General features: G+C 41.9%; 1 protein-coding gene across 1 annotated transcript; it reads left to right on the top strand.

The window, feature by feature from the left end:
- Positions 1–6,030: 6,030 nt before the first annotated feature.
- LOC108892524 (delta-like protein 4) lies at positions 6,031–13,106 on the top strand. The gene is made up of 11 exons (XM_018690123.2): positions 6,031–6,479; positions 6,572–6,826; positions 7,355–7,412; positions 7,932–8,195; positions 9,130–9,190; positions 9,532–9,662; positions 9,778–9,947; positions 10,204–10,423; positions 10,528–11,257; positions 11,401–11,509; positions 11,638–13,106. The coding sequence occupies exons 1-11, from the start codon at positions 6,426–6,428 to the stop codon at positions 11,641–11,643; spliced, it is 2,058 nt and encodes a 685-aa protein (XP_018545639.1). The 5' UTR covers positions 6,031–6,425; the 3' UTR covers positions 11,644–13,106.
- Positions 13,107–13,951: the final 845 nt, after the last annotated feature.

Here is a 13,951-nt window from a genome sequence, read left to right as displayed (position 1 = left end):
GGAGCTCCTCCTGAGCTTCAGAAATTAGGCCGAATGCATCACTGCTGCAGCCTGCTAGTTAGGCCCTGTGAGAACATATTCATCACTGTAAACACACAGCCCCTCTACACAACCTCATCAGTGAAGATCCAGCCTCAATGAGCCTTCACTAGACAAACAGGCTGAGAGAATTAATCAAACGGCACCCGGTCAGCAGCAGTTGTCTCAGTGTGAGGCTGGGTAAGCATGGACAGAGGCCCAAATGATGTCAAACATGGCGTGAAGCCCACTAACTCAGTGGCCACAGGAACACAAACTGGCTGTGGAAACGTATACATCTTCCATCTGTGCGGTACCCTTCTGTTAACATCATGTCCAGGCCTTAAGTTGACTTGGATAACAATCCGTCTACACAAAAGGATTTGCATCTGTTGTTTGTCCTGCAGAGTGGAGATGGGTTTGTGTGTATGTACACTGTGAGCAGTTATGAGGTCAACGACAGTTCAGCTAACTACGTGGAATCCAAACAAATGGTCACATTTCACTCTGGTGGCTGCTGAAAGCTTCTGACGACTCTTTGGCGGGACAAAGAAAAGGCCTCAAGCAGGTACAGAAAATGGCACTCGCACTCCCTGAGCCGTTTAGCTTCAAAGACACACATCCACATCTGTTAATCCAAAAACATAACACTCCCACACACAAGGTCAGAAGAACAAATTCCAAAGAGTCTATCTTTGTGAGAATCGGAAGTACAGGTAGGAAACTGCTTGTGCAGAGACTAAATGGGAAAAGAATTTATAGGAATTTCAAATCATCTAAGGAAAAAACAACAGACTCCTCCTAAAATAGTTCTAAATAAACAACAATATAGTGATGTGTACTCTGGGTCATGTGGCCCTGGTCAGGAAGTAGAGGAAGAACAGCAGATAAGAGATCATTAAGTCTCTGGATAATTAAACCAGAATCACAGGCCCTTATCACACCAAATCACAGCATCTAACAGCATGGCATGCCAAGGTGAAATTACGAGACATTAATGACGCTGATGGTGTTCAATGATAATGCTGAATTTCCCCCATGGTGACACTGAGGCCAAAAACCCCTTGCAACTTTGAAGATTAATATTGGCTATTACTTTGATGGAAATTTCCCCTGATTCACAAAGGCAGGCAACTTCAATAAAAGACAATTAATAGGAGCTATTTAAAGCTCCGACCCTGTGGCCCATCTGTGCTGACAAAACCACTTGAGGGCAGAGGGACGGCCCAGCATGCAGCACATAAAGGGCGCGCACCTGTTCACACCTCACATTAACAGGTAGATTAGTGTGCAAAATTGTGGGGGCCAGCGAGGCCTGAGGGTTCGTACAGTCTCAGGATGGTCTTCCTGATTGGCTAACTGGTGCAGCTTCAACAGCCCTCTTCACACCAGCACGCTCTTCCCCCTCCTCCATTTATCTCTTTCCTTTTCCTGCTGTGAGGTTTTGTCTTGCGTAAGGCAATGATGCTTTGACTCTAGCGAGGGAGGATTTCCTCAAGGCTACAGTAGCGTCTTCCACACACACACACACACATACACACAATTAGCCTCGCACTGGTAATCACTCAAGAAATGCTTGGACACAAAAACATGTTTGGTTTTCATGTGCTGGGCCTGGGAGTGGCCTTCACGTATTTATTTTCTGCTCAAGTCCAACACAAACAGCAGAAAGAGGGGGGACAATGACAAAAAGACCCTATAAAAAGGGAAATGCATCTGCTAAAATGTAGCAGAACATGGCATCGTTCAGATAGAGCGACAGATGTGGCGATGCTCCTGGTCCCTGCTGACACGTCCATGTGTCAAAGGTGGAGCCGCTCTGTTAGGATCAATATCAAGTGTTGAAAGACTAGTTGTTCCTGTCGGTTGGGGTAACCACAGTCACTGCGAGGTGGGAGGGAGGTCTCTTGGCACACTGGCACACACACAGCTGTTACACACATGGCCTCAGATCACCCTGACCTGATTTACACACTTCAAGCCCAAGCAGAAGCCTTCTATTAAAAAAAAAAAAAAAAATGTGTGTTGTTCAGCCATAAATTACGCTCCACGCATTAATGCTGTCATCCATCAGACGTTTTTTTTTTTTTTTTTTTTTTTCAGTAACCCAACATCTTTACTCAGGTGTAGTGACACCTACATGCATCACAACGCCATGTCAGTGACCAAAGTGTGTTGTTGGTTGCGCTGTAAGGGTAGAGGGGTGCTGGCGCGGTGGTGTTGTGTCAACAGTACAGCAAAAGGGTGGCTGGAAAGTTCCATAGCAGACCACAGGCTCTTGTTAGACAGACAACCATAATGTCAGGAGCCCTAAATCCAACCTTATGTCAGCTGAGGTTTGAAGTTTAAACTGAGTGAAAACAGACATCTGTGACCTTTTTTTCACACTTGGTAATGTATGACATAAGTTTGAAAGCTTGCAAACATATGAAGAAACCAATCAGTAGTCACTTTTAGCAGCAAAAGTGACACATTAAATTATATTAACTTAACTCTACAGTTGTGCTTTTAATCCACAGGCTGTCTGAAAGCTTTTTACTGCAGCCAGCTATGAACATATAGTCAGGTTTAGAACAGTAAGAAATGTGACATTTAACCCTTGGCTTCAGCACACAAAGTCTGTCTGGGATGGAAATTCTCCTTACACCCACACAAATATTTCAGCATTCTGAGTTAAAAATACATACTAACAAAAATCAGGACTGTATTTCTGTATCTGTCAGCAGTCTTAAGTTAATACAGGACAGCATGGTGCCCTGAGAGAAGGAAAACACCCCTTGCTTTTCTAATTTGTGACAGCAGGTGATTTCTCCTCTGAGGGCGACATGCTCAGATGCCTCAGATCCATCGGCAGCGCACATCAAAAGCCCCATTGATTGGCCAGACAGATTGGGGCATAGAGATCAAGAAGTGTTAAACTGCTCTGCATTAAACAGGGCAGATTTCTGGACTAAAAGGTGCCATCTGTTAGAACTGTGGCTAATTTCCTATTGCACTTGCCCACATTGTTGATACTGTTGGAACAGCAGCCAGAGTGGGCCCAGGACCAGGCTGCACAACCCACTGACACTGGAGGGCAGATAAAGAGGGGAATGTGATTTGATCAGTCTTAGTGCTTCTAAGTACTATATAGAAAAAGCAAAATACTACTGAAAGGATAAATGATACTATCCTCAGTCAGGTCACACATAATCACACACTGATGTTCTGACATGTGACAGCATATCTGTATCAAATGACTTTTTTATACTTGTGCCATCAGGGTCACTGTTTTAGTCACTTACCGTCCACTACAGATTAACAGTAAATACATATTGGCATTTAGCTGAGAGAAACTTAATTTAGGATGGTCTTTGATCCCTGCTATATTGATGTGGGGCACAATAATCTTGAGTGTTTTGGAAATAATAAGTATCTGTAAATGTGTTTTGAGTCCAGAAACAGAGGACAACCAAAGCACTGCCAGCATTTTTTTTTTTAAAAAGTTTGTTTTTGAAATGATTAGTATTTTGAATAATGAGATTCATACATCTTGTTTAAATGTATAACTTATCAACAATGTCGAGAGGCCGAGCGTTCCTGGGAACAAACATTAGTCTGCCAAAGAACCAAACAACTGCATCAGGCAGCTTCTCTCATAAATAGCAACTTGCCTAATAAGTCAGAGTCCAGAGGCACGTTCATACCTCTTCATTTCCCAATCAAAATGTTTATTTTTAGGGTTCGGATGCCAGCTGAAAAGCCATAGAACAATCAGAAGTCAGCTTTACAAAACACTGTCACAAAGAAAAATGATGTTCCATACAAGGCTGCAGATGGAACTGCGGTGGGCCAATGCCTGTTTCCAAGGGTGTGTTTATTCTAGAGCAACGCGGCAGAAAAGGCCCTGTTACATTACTGTGTTTGCGCTGGCCAAGAGTAAATAACCCATACAGCTAAGGACTAAAATGTCCTATTAATTCAGGCCAGGTTCTCTGTGTATTTATATACACAAAAATAAAAATAAAAAGAGCGATAAAATCAGGAGATTAATATGTAAATATTAAGAGAGCCTGGTGAGTGCATCACCAGAGAGGCGCCTATCTACATATCTGATTTGAGCCAATGTTTTCCTTCATGCTGCACCAAGAAGTTCCAATCCAAGCATCACTGCTTGTTTAGCTGCAGTCCAAAGCTTTAAAAGGAATTGTAACCTGAGCTGCAGTTGGGAAACCTTAACCATGGTCCATCAAATATTAAAGTGTATGGATGTTTTGATGTGTATAAAGTAAAGGCAGGGGCACCATTACTCTATACACTTCTCTCTACAAAAGAGATTGATGAGGCTCTAGAGTCCATATAAACCAATGAGATGTCTCATAGATAAGCGAGTTAAAGTCATTTTTAATACTTTAAACAGAACAGGAAGACTGGTTTGAACCACTGTACAGGGCTGCATTGATCCTCCTCAGTATCTGTGCAATTCAATGGTGGGAACTCCAAATGCTTCAACACGGCAGAGCTGTGAGATGTCCGGGCCTCTTACTCACACTGCTCCAGACTCAATAGTCTATTGTCTCTGCCCTAGAGTGGAACCTCAAACCTATAAGTCAAAGGTAGTGGGGGTGGGGGGTTGGAGATGAAGTCATCTCTGCAGGAGAGCCGTTCAAGCCAGACACCTTCATGGCCAGGGAACAGCTCCTAAATCCTGTTCCCTCACTGTAAATCCTCCCAGACAAGTTGGCCTGCTCCAGGGGTGATAAAGGTAACAATGCCTGTGCCCAGCATGAGTTTACATGTGATAAAAATGTATATGGCATTTGAATTTATTTGCACAGCGGCCTTTATATACTGTTTTCAGTTCATTTTTCTTTTCCCCCTCGGAACAATCATACATGCACTTGAAAGGGGGAGAAAGTTTTTTCAACCGGCTCTAGTGGAAGTTAGTTCAACAAACACTGTTACGCTACGTGCAGGATACAATCTCCACTTTAATTTATATAAATGTGCTTCCAATTGAGGGTATTATAAGCTGCGATTTTAAATGAGGTGTTCAAACAGCTGGGTGCTTGAGCTTGTAATGGTATTTATCTCAAGAATAACAAACAGTAACTTAAAGTAAAATATATGGTCTATGTGTGTCTACCTTCACAGGTCCATTCAAGCCAAGTCCGTTTTATTTATATAGCACTGAATAATAACATAAATATCTCAGGTCTAGACCATACTCTTTATAATAATATATGTTTTCCCAATGATAAAAATCCATGTATATATATTTAAAAATTAAAGTCAATTATTATGGCCATGTGGGCCAGATCTGCAAATATTTCTCTAGAGACACAGTTACATTAATATTGATTTCAAGCCTTTAGAGTCCGTCTAGGTCTATCTTTATACAGTTTGCCGCCTGGCTTTCGTAAAACGCGGACTCCTAGCTGATTTATGAGTGACGCAATGTGTTTGCAGTGTGAATCCATTATCATGCAGCTGTGGAGTTATCTCCTTCTCTATCTTCTTTATCTAAAATAAACACAAGAGACAAGAGAGAAGGCTGCGAGGTCAGAAGCGCAAAAGGCACACGGGGCGTCCAGGCGCGTAAAGACGCATCAAAAATGAGTGATCCTACACCTAACTTAAAGGACAATGACTGTTTTCCTATAGCTTGCTGTTTCTACTTAGTGTCTCTGGCAGCCAGATATGAATTTGCCAATATTGTCAGCCTGCAGGTTTTAATCTAGAATATTGCAATAAAAGAATGAAATCTGGTTTTACAATATACTTAACTTTAGTTGCTGTTTTCGGGATTGACAATGTGCACGTGAAGCGCAGATAAGTGCATTTTTTCTGGACCAGGTGAAACAAAAGACAGTCTCCTCCAAAAATTCAAATAAATGTTGATGCTATAGTCCAAGCAAAAAAAAAAAAAAAAAAAAAAAAAAAAAGAAGGTGGAGATGAGAGTGGGCGGTGTCTACTGACTGGCAGTGTCTGTAATGACACTACACTGCGGTATATAAACTGGGAGGGACGTCAAACATCCTTCACTGGGAGTCACTATGCGCTGATGCTCCACCGCCACATGCTCTCATCACCGTTGGCAGCACACGGCTCGCATCAGCACAGCAAACTCAAACCACATCTGACCGGCACGATGGATGGGCAACATAAAGACCGCAGAATGACTCACTTGTGGATATTGACGTTACTGATATTTGTCTAACCTCTAGCACTGGATAACTCGGTCTTTTCCAAACTTCTTCTGGATACGGATTGTGGAGCTGGATCTTTGTCCCTACGCAGGCTTTTTGAAGGATTATATTTATTCTGATTTGTCATCACTCCGTTTTCGCCGTCACCACTTGGAATAGGAGCGTGTTGTGGGAGGACAAACTGATTTTTTAAGGATACGCACATCAAACTCTAAAGGATGGCCGTTTGGTTCACCTCTATCCTCGCAATAGTTATAACATTATTTACTCAGGTACTTTCCTATCTTTGCAATTTAGGAAATAATTATTTATGAAGTAAAAATGTTGCATTATTTTATTTTGCTCACTGTTTGTATCCTTCTAGGTTCTGGGATCAGGTGTGTTCGAGCTAGATCTCCATCACTTTCAGAATACTAAAGGTTTGCTGGCAAATGGACTTAGTTGCAGCATGACTGGCTGCAGGACTTATTTCAGGGTTTGTTTGAAGAACTTCCAGACTGTGGTGTCTCCCGGAGACTGTATATTTGGCAGAGTCACCACACCTGTTCTGGGCACCGACTCCTTCAGCATCCAGCAGGACGCCAGGCTGCTGCGTCTGCCGCTCAACTTCACCTGGCCGGTAAGAATGAACACCTGTCCCTGAGCCGCGCCGACTGTTGTCGACTGTTCACACACTTTTATGCCGACAATAACAAAAAAAAAATATTTACACACCAAATTAAATGTAGTTTTGGAATGATTAATTAATAAACTTAACTACCAGGAAAAACAATCAGACTTCTTCTCAGGAACAAAAAGTGCTTTTTTAAATGAAAAAACAAACAAACAAACAAACATAATTTAATCATTTCTATGCATTAAATTAACAACAACAACAAAGCAACATAATGCACATTTACTTTTATGTGTTTTAAATGCCATCGATTTATGCATGTATATCGTATGCATACCCTTAAAGCCAAACACTGTAGACCAAATGTTAAGTGAGTCCCTGTGTCCACGCTGTGCGTAAAGCAAGAACAGAGTGCAACTCTAACAGAATCCACTCTCATATTTTCTTCACCTGTATATTCAAGTGCAACAAAGTTAAGGATATTCACTAATTTCAGGTTTTTGGTGACGTTTATTTCCTAATGTGTCCCCACAGGGTGCTTTCTCATTAATTATTGAAGCCTGGTATTCTCCTGCAGCGGACCCCCCTGGAGGTGAGGAGATTGTAAACTGTTTGTCCACCACTAGAGGGAGATGTGCCTTGTATAGCCTACATGACTTATTACCTATCACACGTTTTAATCTGTAGCCCTCGCTTCACGTAGCCTGTCAAGTGCTGGCAAATGCATCTGGCATTTTCAGCGTCATGGATCCGTGTTTGTTAGGATGCCTTGTGACTCACACGACAATTCTTTACAATCAAATCTCTCCAACACAATTGCACTTCCCCTGTTTTATTTTTGGCATGCATGGGAAAGTGTACAGGCTTAAGTGAGAATATGAAGCCTTGCCAGAAAAATCCCATGACAGCCTTTTCCTGGATTTTACACCTTTTTTGTTAGTCTATAATGGTCCCATCAGAATTTCAGTATTCTGATTCATATAAATAACTAAAAGAATAGCCTAACTGCTAGATTTATTTGATACATTATTGGGTGGTTTAAAATTCAACGTGTATCTTCTTCAATTAGTCCAGTTTAAATTAAATCTGATGGGGTTTTTTTTCTTCACAGACACCACCGACCCTGATTTCTTGATTAGTTCTTTTGCCATCCAAAGACAGTTGGGAATAGGGCCTGAGTGGTCCCAGGATGTGCAGAGCGGGACGCAGACGGAGCTAAGGTACTCATACCGGTTCATCTGCAATGACAATTACTACGGGGACACTTGTTCCAAAATATGCGCTCCGAGAGACGACCGTTTTGGCCACTACACCTGCAAGCCTGACGGGCAAATAGCCTGTCTGCCGGGATGGAAGGGAGAATACTGCCAAGAACGTAAGCAAGAGTAAAGACACCATATGGACACTTTTCTTTTGTTTGTGATAACAGGTCACGAGTCAGCTTTTAAGAAAAGGGTCTATAGTCCTCTAAAATGAAATAAAGCTATAAGGCTGTAAACCATGACACAATTAAGTAACACAATCTACAGCTTAAAGCCACATATGTAAGCGAGTGCAAGTTTTTTTAAATGATTTTTTAAAGATATTTTTTATGTATACTTCCGCCACTCAAAAAATATAAGGCTAAATACGCTCCAGAGTGACGTATTTTAGAAATATACATTTCACAATACATAAGTTTCGTTTAGAGCTTTATTGTCTAAATGACCTTTTACATGATCTGAGTTGTGTATTTTCCGATGTGAGGCAGCCAAACACAACACTACAGAGAAGCTAGGTGAAATTTGAAGACACACAGAGCCTACTACCACCTTACTCGGCACACACTCTCTCTCTCTCTCTCTCTCTCTCTCTCTCTCTCTCTCTCTCCCTCCCTCTCTGGGCGCGTGCGGTTTAATCCAGGGCGGTGGTCGCTCAGCAGCACGCGCCGGGGTTAATCGCGGCATTATCGCCCGCCACGCGCCACTAAAATTGTGGGCTCTATTGTTGAGGCGGTGTAGGGCAGCAGGTGCAAACGGGACTCGTACTGCCCACCGATAACAATGGGGCAGCTGTCCTGCTTTTTTGAGAACAAGCATCTGCTCCCGCACTAACCAGCCGTTTAACACCGTAAAACCATGCAGAGCCACTGCCACATACAGACCCAGGAAATTACATGTTTTTCCCCCCATTGATATGGTTAAGTAACAGGTTTGATTGTGCGAAGAAAAACAATTTAAGGTCATAAAAGCCTTACTAACTGCTTGTTATAAATGCTAAAACCTTGAGATTTAAATGTCCCTGTCTTTTTTTTTCTTCTTCTCTTACAGCGGTCTGTCTTGAGGGCTGCAATGAAAGGAATGGAAACTGCACATTACCTGGAGAGTGCAAGTGAGTTTTCACTTACTTGTATGTTTATTGTCTACTCATTATTATCTAATTTATCTGCTCTGTTCTGGAGTGATCCACAAAACACAACAATCAACATTTTCAATGACTAGAGAAATAACAATTAATTAAGAGCAGATGAACCATTACAAAATATATTAGTATTGCAAGTCATTATCTTATTATGTAACACAAAGGGAACCAGGTGTTTGATTTGTTATGTATTTATACCTCTTTCTGTTTAATAGCAGTATTAAAGTCATCATAGATTTTTTTTTTTGTTAATAATGCATTTTCTATTAGCAGAACATGAGAGTTAATCTGTGTGTTTTATGTGTGAACAGATGCAGAGAGGGCTGGCAGGGACTCTTTTGTGATGTGTGTAAACTCCATCCATCCTGTAAACATGGTACCTGTAAAGAGCCGTGGCAGTGCACCTGCAAAGAAGGCTGGGGGGGCATCTTTTGTGACCAAGGTGTGTAACTAAAAATAAGCAAACTGGATGAAATGTTAGCACTGTAAATAAAAGCCTCAATATGGCGCCTCTTTTTTGGTTCCATTCTGTAATGTTTCCACCCATTTGTTTACAGATCTGAACTACTGCACCCATCACAAACCTTGTGCCAACGGGGCCACGTGCATGAACACAGGTCACGGCAGCTACACCTGCACCTGCCTACCAGGCTTCACTGGGGTCAACTGTGACTCAGAGGTCAGGGAGTGTGACAGCCAGCCCTGTCACAACGGAGGCCACTGCATGGTGAGTCCGGAAGTCTCTCTCTCTCCTTTCCCACAACACAGGCTTTCCTGTTTTTGTTTTTGCCTCAGTCTATCTGCTAGTCCAGGAGGATGCTATCGATTGTCAAGTCAGTAGATGACCCAGTTCACAGACTGTGTACTGTAAATAGAATTCAAACTAAGGATAATGGGGTTCGTTGGGGCAGCCGAGAACAGGATACGATAAAAAACATCTGACAGGGAGCTTTTTGATAGACTTTATATCTTTCTCCCCGCAGGACTCTGAGAGCGGCTATAGGTGTGTGTGCCCACAAGGGTTTGAAGGGACACACTGTGAACACAAGATGCTGACCTGCGCAGATACACCCTGCTTCCATGGTGGCCAGTGCAGAGAGAGGGATAATGGGAATAGCTACATATGCGAGTGTCCAGCAGGATACACTGGACTCAACTGTGAGAAGAAAGTGGATAAATGTACCTCACTGCAATGCATCAATGGTAACACATCTTTCTAGGTCAAAAGCAATTCCTTTCCCTTTCTGTATATTTGTGTTAGAAATAATACGAGTGAGGCTTCTGTAATGCTGTTTTGTTTTGCATAGGTGGCCATTGCGTGATCCACGGTAACCTCCGACTGTGCAGCTGTCGCTCAGGCTTCGCCGGACTGCGCTGTGAGATCAACATCAATGAGTGCGCCAGCAACCCCTGTGCAAACGGCTCCACCTGCATAGACCGCATCAATGACTATACCTGCACCTGCCCTCCAGGGTACACAGGCCGCCACTGCGACAGGCCGACAGACCACTGTGCCTCTCAGCCCTGCCTCAACGGAGGGACCTGCACCATCGGAGCCAAAGGCCAGCCCATCTGCATCTGCCCCACCCATTTCAGCGGTCCCCAGTGCCAGTCCAGTGATGTGCCTCAAGCCAACACCCCAAGCCCCAACACAGGTTTGGAGTCCAGTAACAAGCTGAGCTTGGCAGCCATCAGCTTGGGAGTAGGCCTGGTGGCTGTTCTGGTGCTTTTCTGCATGGTTGTGATGGTAATACGCCATGTCAAGAGGCAGAGGAACAATAAGCAGGACTCAGAGACTATGAACAACCTCTCCAAGGTTGACTTTCAGAAAGAGAACCTCATCTCTACTCTAGAGCTCAAGAATACCAATAAAAAGATTGATTTGGAGGTGGAGTGTCCCAGGGAAAAGTCTAATCACAAACACATCAACCACTACCACCTGGACTATAAAGCCTCCACGGGGTACAAGGACGAACTGTCCCTATTGGACAAAGATGAAAACTGTGAAGACAAAAAGCATTTGAGTAGAATGTACAGGTAAGTGCACATGAAAAGCATAAAAGAGCTCAGTATTGTGAGACACTGATTTGAATATTTTGATTGACCTTCTGGTCAACTTAAGACATTGTTAAGACATCTCTTGTGCTCAGTCACTGACATGACGTGTCTTTACTTTACAGTGAAAGGCCAGAGTGTAGAATATCAACAATATGTTCTTCCAGAGATTCAATGTACCAGTCTGTCTTTGTAATAGCAGAGGAGAAAAATGAATGCATCATTGCAACTGAGGTAAGTTTTGTCACAATTCATTCGATGTCTCTGTTTCTTGTGCATCTTATGTTTCATTGCATTCATGCATTGTTCCTTTTTTAATAGATTTAGTGCAGGGTTAATCTCTCTATCTTTTTCTCTTTCAGGTATAATACATGGAAGACATTATTCATTGTCAACATTGGATTTCTTTTGGACTGTTTACAAGTGTGGAGAGACTGGGATTTATTTAAATGAAAGTTGCTGCTCTTGAAAACTTGATAACTGGATGGAGCCGGTGCGCTCATCGAATGCAATAGAAGTAAAGCTACTAAACTTTGTGAGAATGTAAAGACTGAAAAAAACAACAACAAAAGACTGCAGGAAATAATGAGCAAATCTGACTCACGGATGCGCCTTTGATGTTTTTTTCGACTCAGAACCCTCGTCTGCTCCGTCCAAGTTCATCCAAGGGCAACGGGCCGAGACGTTTATGCCTGTGTGTTGATTCGAAGAAGAGGAATATCTTAATATACTCCTCTCCACCTTATTGCAGTAATCAGCAATCAGCAAATCAACTTACTGCCAACAAGCCTGTGGAAGGAGCAAGCCTTTTCCATTGTTTTATGGCCTGCAGTGCTCTATGCAAACAAACAAAAAATCAGCATTGTGCTAAATCAAAAAGGGATTAAAAACTACTGAAAACGGTTCATTTTTGAAGGATAATAAGGTTATCAGTTTTGTAAATCAAATCCTTTTTTTGATATAAAGAATGTATGCAGCCTAGATCAGAAAGCCTTATATATGTATTTTTAGAAAAACATTGTGCCCCGCCTTATATTGATTCCTTTGCACAGCAACATGGAGGTGACTTAAAGATCAAAGGATGCAATATGCTACAGCGCCATGCAGGGAAACTCATGATCGGGCCTTGTTTTACCTTATGCAAGATCACCCTTAAATAAAGACAAAGAAATACATGAAGTGACTATCGTACCAAGGACGCCTTCAAAGGAAATTACTGAACCAATAATGTTATTTTGTAAGATTAGTATTTCATTAGTAATTTAAGAATATGAAGCACTGATCTTTCTCTTTCTATGTTTTATAAGATTATTTTGTATATACTGTATATTTATATGTTGAGATTAGAAGTATGAATTGTACATCTGTTTTTAAGTTGATGCCCCCCAAAAAAGGTGAATTTATTTTTAAAGTGTTGTTGGTGTTTTATTTTCTTTTTTTTTGTCATAAAAAGAAGCAATGAATACATATCTGGTACACTGTTTATTTGTTGGTCTTCGATGGTTGAGTGTACATGTGGTCAGATAGCGATCCTAATTTAAATGTTGAAATCACCTAGAAAAACTTTTATATGTGTCAGCTGGTGTCGAAGTGGCTTCATTGTCTATAGGTAACAGTCATATTTGGCCTGGTAGCAGTTCCAGTGGTTCCATGTCTACTGTATGTTCATGACACCTGTGTCAGTGTGATGTGAAATCAGTTGTGCTAGCAATCATTCAGTGGACAGTGTTGTAATTGGCAGCAATGTAAGGGAAAAACTCAAACAAAAGATATATATTTTAAAAAAAATCTGTATGTGAAAATAAAGAGTCCTTGTGGTCTTTCTACTTAACTCCTTCTCTGAACTGCTACTGTACCTCTAGATATCATATCTTTGAGAAACAGGAGCCCTTACCTACAAAGCACTAGAGACCAGATATGGTATTTAGTGATATATGATCTCTTACGGCTCTGGCTGTAAGCTGAAAGGGGGAGGGGACAGAGTGGGATGTGAGGCATTTAGTCACTGAGAAATCTACATATGACCTTTTACTGCTAGAGCGTGAGCACAGCAAACAGGGGCCCCACAGCCCGGCCACTGCCAAGCCTCCTCCGTGAAGCAGAGGGCCATAACAAACCAGCAGACCCCTGTCCCTTTGAACATCCTGCCCTTTTCTTCACCTGAACTCCTACAGCTTATGTCAAAGCAGCAATTTAGAGTTTAAGTCTCAACAGTGGAGCTATGTCTTTTACTACCACTTGGGGGCAGTAAGCTTTGTGTGAAGATGCATGAAAGGAGTTTTCATCCACTGCTAACATCTTAGCTCATCAAATATCATATACACTAGGTGACAGGCAGAGGACACATTAGCCACAGCAGTCATTCTCAGCCTGCATGGGTACAACAGTGTGCTGGACAAGTCTCTGCAAAATACAGACACCTAATAAGCTTACGCGAGAACAGATAGAACAGTCCCAGCTATTAATAGGTAATGTGATTACCTGCTGGACTATCACTGACTGTTGGACACTGAAGGATACAATAAGTGCTCCCACATTTCATTTGAAAACGAGGATAAAATGGTAATGACAGTTCAGGCTTATACGCCTTTGACCATGATGTAAAAAAGTTGTTGCTGTAAAAATAACAAGAAAGTAAAAATAACAAGAAAGTAAAAATAACGAGATAGAAAGAAA

This window comes from Lates calcarifer, linkage group LG19 (assembly GCF_001640805.2).
Source record: "Lates calcarifer isolate ASB-BC8 linkage group LG19, TLL_Latcal_v3, whole genome shotgun sequence".
In the NCBI taxonomy this organism is placed as follows: Eukaryota; Metazoa; Chordata; class Actinopteri; family Centropomidae; genus Lates; species Lates calcarifer.
Note: the sequence above shows the minus strand (reverse complement) of the source record. Positions and strands in the feature narration are given on the sequence as shown.

Bases quoted from the DNA above. Each gene is read 5' to 3' on its own strand.
- LOC108892524 (XM_018690123.2), top strand. From the start codon at position 6,426: ATGGCCGTTTGGTTCACCTCTATCCTCGCAATAGTTATAACATTATTT. The intron at 6,480-6,571 runs GTACTTTCCTAT...GTATCCTTCTAG, and splicing joins TTATAACATTATTTACTCAG to GTTCTGGGATCAGGTGTGTT. The intron at 8,196-9,129 runs GTAAGCAAGAGT...CTTCTCTTACAG, and splicing joins GGGAGAATACTGCCAAGAAC to CGGTCTGTCTTGAGGGCTGC.